Raw genomic sequence first — 6571 nt, forward strand, 5'->3', positions numbered from 1 at the left:
CTCTTGTAGACCAGGCTGGCCTCGAACTCACAGAGATCCACCTGCCTCTGCCTCCTGAGTGCTGGGATTAAAGGCGTGAGCCACCACCGCCCGGCATGCCATTGGTTTTGAACTGTTGTATTTTGTGACAGCAGCCTAAGGGGCCTCATTTTGTGTGTCTCATTGGGGCCGAACTCATTTTCACTCTGTCCCCCTGAATACTTGCAGTGCGGACTGGACAGTTCTCTGCAGTTTCGTGTGTCTCCTTGGGGCTGAGCTCATTTTTACTCTGTCCCCCTGAATACTTGCTGTGTGACTGGACAGTTCTCTACAGTGCAGTGGACTGACTTACTGGCCTAAGTATGTACGGCTTCCATTGTAGCTGATTTCTAAACCCTTTGAGTTTTTTTTATGCTCTTGTTATATTTAGCGAATTAGCTTTGAGACATGGTCTCTCTCGCATGGTCTGCCATGTAGCTGAGGATAACCTCAAGCTTCTCATCCTTCCGCCACTACCTCCTAAATGCTGGTCCAGTTACCAGCCAGGGTAACTGCTCAGAGTCTGGACCAGGCATGTTCAGGCTGTCTGTCTCTTATTCAAGGAATTGAAATAAAGGTTTGCACAAATCTGCAAACACCAGGCAATGTTATTTAAAACAAAACAACAGAACAGGTCAGCTCCACCATGAAGAGTGGCGGTTGAGTACAGGGTTGAGAAAGCACCTGACAACTCTGATCTTGGCGTGGGCCTTTTTGTAGAGTTTGAGAGGAGGGAGTGTTTAGTCAAGGGGGATGATTTGGGTGGTCTTATATTTTGTGTTTGTGTTAAGACAGGGTCTTACTATGTTACCCTGGCTGTCCTGGAACTATGTAAGGCTGTCCTTGAACTGGAAGAGCTTCTCCTGCATCTAACTCCCAAGTGCTGGGATTAAAGGCGTGTACCACTATGCCTGGACCTTCCTTTTTCTGTGTGGTTCTCTACTTCAGTTTTTAAGCTCTGTAGTCTTTTCTTGATTGTGCACATCCCTTCCCACAATGCACCTGATTTTAATCATATGTATGCTCAGTAGTGATTAGGCACAAAATGGCAAACCAAGGACTCTTCCTAAAAGTTCACTTAGAAGAGTTTGCCTTACTGTCAATGCTGCCCCCCCCCAAACCCGTTGATAGCAGACCAGCCCCCCCTACTGTAACATAACTGGCATATGACTGAATAGGATCTAAGTATGAAGACTGTAAGGAGAGGAGAAACTTACTCCATTGTTCCGAGGGGCTATGCACACAGTTTGATGTCCTGGGTCGCTATGTGCATTGCTCAGAGTGGGCATGTGTGCACATAGTACAGGGAAGGTTTCCAGGCTGCGAGGTGTGTTATCAGAAGGGAGGTGTGTGCATATCTCAACCCGAGTGGAGTCCTAAGTTGTTATTCCCCGTGCTTGCCTGACTTTGCTGGTTTCTAGGTGTGCACCTGGTTTATGATAGGGATCTAACTGTGGGTTCCATGCACTCTAGATGGTGCTATAGGAAATCCTACAGCCTTTAAGTTACCTGCCCACTTGGGTGTGGCCTCTTATGCTATTTATGCCAATGTAAAGTGCATCTGGGCTCTTTTTCCGGCTGCGGGATTCGGTTGCTGTTTTCCGTTCCAGCAGAGGATATTGATTTGTGAGTCTACCCCTAAATAAATAACTCTCTATTATTATCAGTTCTGAGTTAGTGTGGGATTTCTTCTAAGCGTCCTTCTTCAGCTGAGTGCTTTAGCAAGTGAGTTATGTTTCCAGTTTTGTCTTTCATCACACTTGTAACATTTACATCAAATATTTGTGGAGATTTATACCAAAGTTACTATAGGGGAAGTTTGTTCATACCTGTTTGAAAAGACTGTCCTGGCCAATGCTTCATGAAGCCATCACCTGATACAAAGCCATCAAGGGACCAATCTGTCCTAATACCATGATCTAATTGTCTCTGGAGATGGCAGGTTCACTAAACCCCTAGGTGTCTCTTGATCCAGTCAAGTTCACAGTCAACATCAGCCAACACACCACCAAGTTATTTCAGAATAAATGTCACACAGGATGTTTTCCTAGTAATTTTAATGATAATTTATCTAGCATAGATTATCTTTAGATCTGTACCAGTCAGCATGTGATGCATATTTTGTTTCCTCTGTAGCCTGACATCAAGACCCCAATGGCTAACGAAGCTAACCCCTGTCCGTGTGACATTGGTCACAAGCTAGAGTATGGTGGCATGGGCCAGGAAGTTCAGGTCGAGCACATCAAGGCATACATCACCAAGTCCCCCGAGGATACAGGTAAAGCTGTGATTGTCGTCCAGGATATATATGGCTGGCAGCTGCCCAACACCCGGTATATGGCCGACATGATTGCTGGAAATGGATACACGTACGTATGAAGTTCTGTTCTTTGCTTCAATTCATGTGAATCTCTGTGGTCTGCTTTGTTCCCTTCAGAAAGACAAACCCAAAAGCCAAACACAGCCTGAGCTGTATTCTCATTTACATGATCTGTTTCCTTATCTCAGTCATGGGAACTGGGAACTATCCTTTGAGATTTAACACTGACCTGATGGAGCCAAGTCTTCCCAACAGAATCCCTGGGCATCAGGTCCTCAGTGGTACCTGACCCTACAGACATGCTGTACGGAGGGTCCCCACAAAGGGTTCCACCCACCCAGGCACAGGCCAGCACACCTGTGCACACTCAAGCATCTCAGCCTCAGGGTGGGTTTCACAGGTCTCCTTGGAAGGTGGCTCAGAACAAAAGAAAGTCACAGGTCAAGGCACTTTTAAAGTACATGGGTGGAAATATCAGGTAGGTAAGTTCTAGCAAAGCCTGCTGCTGTGGTGTCACGTGATAGCTTTGGATGCGCTTAGCGCTTGTGTTGGTGGATGCTACTGCCCTGTGACACATTCCAAGGTGATTTAGCTGACAGTCACAGGGGTGTTAGGTCAGACCAGGATAGTGATGAGTAGATGAGGAGGGCTGAAGACACCCAGGGACCTGGGCTCTGGACCTGCAGCACCCCAGTTTCCCCACAGTGGTGAAGCTCCAGTCAGTTTACTACTCTAGCACCCCCTTTTGCACAGGTGAGGTGGCTTCTTTTCTGGGAACTTGAGTTCATAGTCTCCAGAAAGTTGGAAGTCCAGGGTGAGCCTGTCTTCTTCCCCTCACTGAGCTTCGATACAAACCAACCTGGGGATGAAGAGACGACCTTGAGGAGAGTGGGCGGTTTCCAGGGGGAAGCCTCTAAATAAACCTCGAAAGCCCCCCGTGGACAGGGACCCTAACCCTTGCAGCCGTCCTGGGTAGGAGGGATAGCACCTTCCCCATCTTGCAGACTGGGAAGTCCAGGCACAAAGACAGAGGCTCTTAGTTGCTCTGGGTTAATTGTAAGCAGCTGATTGAATGGGATTAGGGTTTACAAAGCCCTGACCCACTTACTTACTCACCCTGAAGCAATCTGGGGCTGGGCAGTGCTCATTTCTGCCTGTTTGGTCAAGAATGTGAGGCTAGGGACTGGAGAGATGGCTCAGTGGTTAAAAGTACCTGATGACTTGATAGAAAACTCAGGTTTGGTTCTGAGGACACACATGGCAGCTCACAAGTGTCTGTAACTATTACAGGGGATTTGACACCTTCTTCTGGCCTCTGCAGGCAGCAGGCATGTACATAACACACACGAACAAGCATTCCTGCACATACAAATAAATCATAGCCGGGCGACGGTGGCGCACTCCTTTAATCCCAGCACTCGGGAAGCAGAGGCAGGCGGATCTCTGTGAGTTCGAGACCAGCCTGGTCTTCAGAGCTAGTTCCAGGACAGGCTCCAAAGCCACAGAGAAACCCTGTCTCGATAAACCAAAATAAATAAATAAATAAATAAATAAATAAATAAATAAATAAATCAATAAATCATAAAGAATGTGAGGGCAGAAAGTGGTCAGTGATTTGCCAAGGTCTCACTATAGGACAGGCGGTACTGAGATGGGAACCTGACCTTTCTGGCCCAGGCCCTGGTGCTCTGCTCACCTGTGCAGCAGAGGGGCTGGTCCCTTGAATCACAGCCACAGCTAACTCTTTACTTTGGGAGACTGTGGCCCCGGCTCCACCCATCCTGAGTTGGCTTCTAGGAGAATGGCTCAGATTCCAATGTGCAATCCCGTCTCTTCTCTCCCAAGTGCTAGGATTAGTAATATCCCTGGTTTCCAAACTGTGCCCGTTACGTGCCAGGTCCTCAGTCATTTGATCCTCTCTGTGATTTGTGCACGTGTACGACGAATATATGTGTATACGGGTGAGCTTTGTGCTTATCACAGCGCGTAGATAGAGGGCAGAGGGCAACCTCTGTTAGTCTTCCCTTTGCTTGTTTACTTATTCTCTGGCCTGTTCTAGAACCTGCTGTGGACCTTATTCTTGGGGCAGGAAACTGTTTGGTAGCCTGTGCCAAGGCCGGGGTGGGGGTGGGGCACATTACTTGATCATGGTGACTAGTCCTATTTCTCAGGGATGACCTTTGGCCCAAGCCAGTGTTCAAGGCCAGGACAGTCCTGAGCTGTCTGAGAAGAACAGCTAACTACATGGAGGAAGGAAGGCTATCTCAGGGTACATACCCTTGCCCACCAGTCCAGGTCTCCTTCTGTACCCGAATAGCTCTTGAGAAGTGTCCCCGATGGTGGCTGGCTCACTTGCTAGGGCAGGATCACACCCAAGCTGCTGGAAGCCTGGGTACCTGCAGCTGTGGAGTCTGAGGCAATCTGGCCTGGTTCCAGATGACCTTTGATGTACTTAAGGGTGGCCTTCATGGCCCAGGTCTTTTCTTCCCTCTGCCTGGGATTGGCAGCCTACCAAGGGCACTAATTAAGGCTACCTTAATAAGCCCGGACAAACATTGAGTCGACGTGATCAAAGGCTTATTCATGTCTGTATTTTACAGAACCATTGTCCCAGACTTCTTTGTGGGGCGAGAACCATGGGACCCAGCTGCTGACTGGTCCACCTTCCCTGAGTGGATAAAATCAAGAAGTGCCAGAGAAGTCAATCGGTATGTTACCAACAGGCTTGAGGAGGAGCTGGGCTTCACCAGACTTCCTCCCTCCCTCCCTGTGTGATAGGTCGTCTTTGGCCCTTGACAAGTCCTTCCAACAGCACAACAAAAGAGTTGGGCTCCGGGACTCAATGAGCTGTGGATGGAGACCCCACTGCCCCAACAAGCATAGCTGCTCACCAACCTTACAAGGGATGAGTTCAAAGTTGGGCGTCCACATGGGTGCTTGTTTGCAGACATCAGGACACTTATCCCAAGTGGATCAGCAGCTCAAGAACGATTGTTTATAGAAAACCAAGGAAATCAGCTCGGGGCTCAAGTAGCAATTGGCCCATAGCTTAAAGGTATCTTCCCTGGCTGTTCAGCCTCACTTCCTGTGTGCTGGCTTCACCCTCAAGGTCTCACCTCAGAGGCAGCCCAGTCTTCCATAGCCTCTCTCCCAGCAACCCAGAGAGCACCATGTCCTGTCCCGTCCCTGCCCCCCGTACCCCCAGGTCATGACTGGTTCTGCATCCTGCAAACCCATCATCCAGACCAGGAGACTGCTCTTCTCTGGTTGATCAGGTATAAGCCACAGACTACTTGCAACCAGAGATTTGGTTTACCCCAATTTTCATTTTACTAAGGAAGCAGCGACGTGAAGGTTTTATAGTAACAGAACAAATTTAAGTTCTAAATCAAGACACTTTCCAAATACATTGGTGGAAATAAAGAAATCTCAGCTGTAGGACCCAGATGCCATCTTACAGTACTCTTAGCTCTTTGACTGGTGGAGAACAGGGTTTTATTGAGTTTATACATTCCAAAGGTTTTTAATCTGTTTATCAGTATGCTAGGCTCAGCTTTATCTGCTAATTACAGGCCTTAGAGCCAGCAGAGGTGGGCAAGAAATCAGGACAGGTTGCAATTAGGCTCTAGGCCTGTGACCTTCCACTCTCCACAGCCGCTTCCGCTCTTATTTTAAGCAGGCTGTCAGCTTCCTTCTAGGAATTCTTGTTCTTACCACTAAACAAGTAAAACAAAACAAAACAAAACAAAAAAACAAAAAAAAACCCCAAACTTCAGGTAATCCGGTCACCAAAACCCTGAAGGTTCCTGAATCAGCCCTCTCTTTCCAATGCCTTTTCTTTCTGTTCTAGAGAGGTAGAGGCTGTCCTGAGGTATCTGAAACAAAAGTGTCACTCCCAGAAGATTGGCATTGTAGGCTTCTGCTGGGGGGGTGCCGTTGTGCACCACGTGATGCTGAGATACCCGGAAGTCAGGGCTGGGGTGTCTGTTTATGGTAAGTGCCCAGTGCATTTTACTCGGTGAAAGGAGGGAGGCTGAGTGACAGGCCTTTCCCATGTGCTGCAGTACAAAACACAATGGCGTGAGGTAAAAACCAGCTTAGTGTGGCTTTCTGGATCTGAAAACAGAATTGGGTAGGTGGCTCAGTCCGTATAATTCTTTTTTTTTTTTTTTTTTTTGGTTTTTCGAGACAGGGTTTCTCTGTGGCTTTGGAGCCTGTCCTGGAACTAGCTCT

At 48.0% G+C, this 6571-nt stretch overlaps 1 protein-coding gene across 2 annotated transcripts in view; it reads left to right on the forward strand.

The window, feature by feature from the left end:
* Nucleotides 1–6571, forward strand: part of Cmbl (carboxymethylenebutenolidase homolog) — a 19013-nt gene that overhangs the window by 7782 nt on the left and 4660 nt on the right. For both annotated transcript variants that reach the window (XM_005356674.2, XM_013349731.2), the window contains 3 exons: nucleotides 2155–2387; nucleotides 4939–5046; nucleotides 6189–6331. In XM_005356674.2, the coding sequence (XP_005356731.1) occupies nucleotides 2173–2387; nucleotides 4939–5046; nucleotides 6189–6331 (466 nt within the window). In that variant the 5' untranslated portion in view covers nucleotides 2155–2172. The remainder of the gene's footprint in view (nucleotides 1–2154; nucleotides 2388–4938; nucleotides 5047–6188; nucleotides 6332–6571) is intronic.

Source organism: Microtus ochrogaster, chromosome 19 (assembly GCF_000317375.1).
Source record: "Microtus ochrogaster isolate Prairie Vole_2 chromosome 19, MicOch1.0, whole genome shotgun sequence".
Taxonomy (NCBI): domain Eukaryota; kingdom Metazoa; phylum Chordata; class Mammalia; order Rodentia; family Cricetidae; genus Microtus; species Microtus ochrogaster.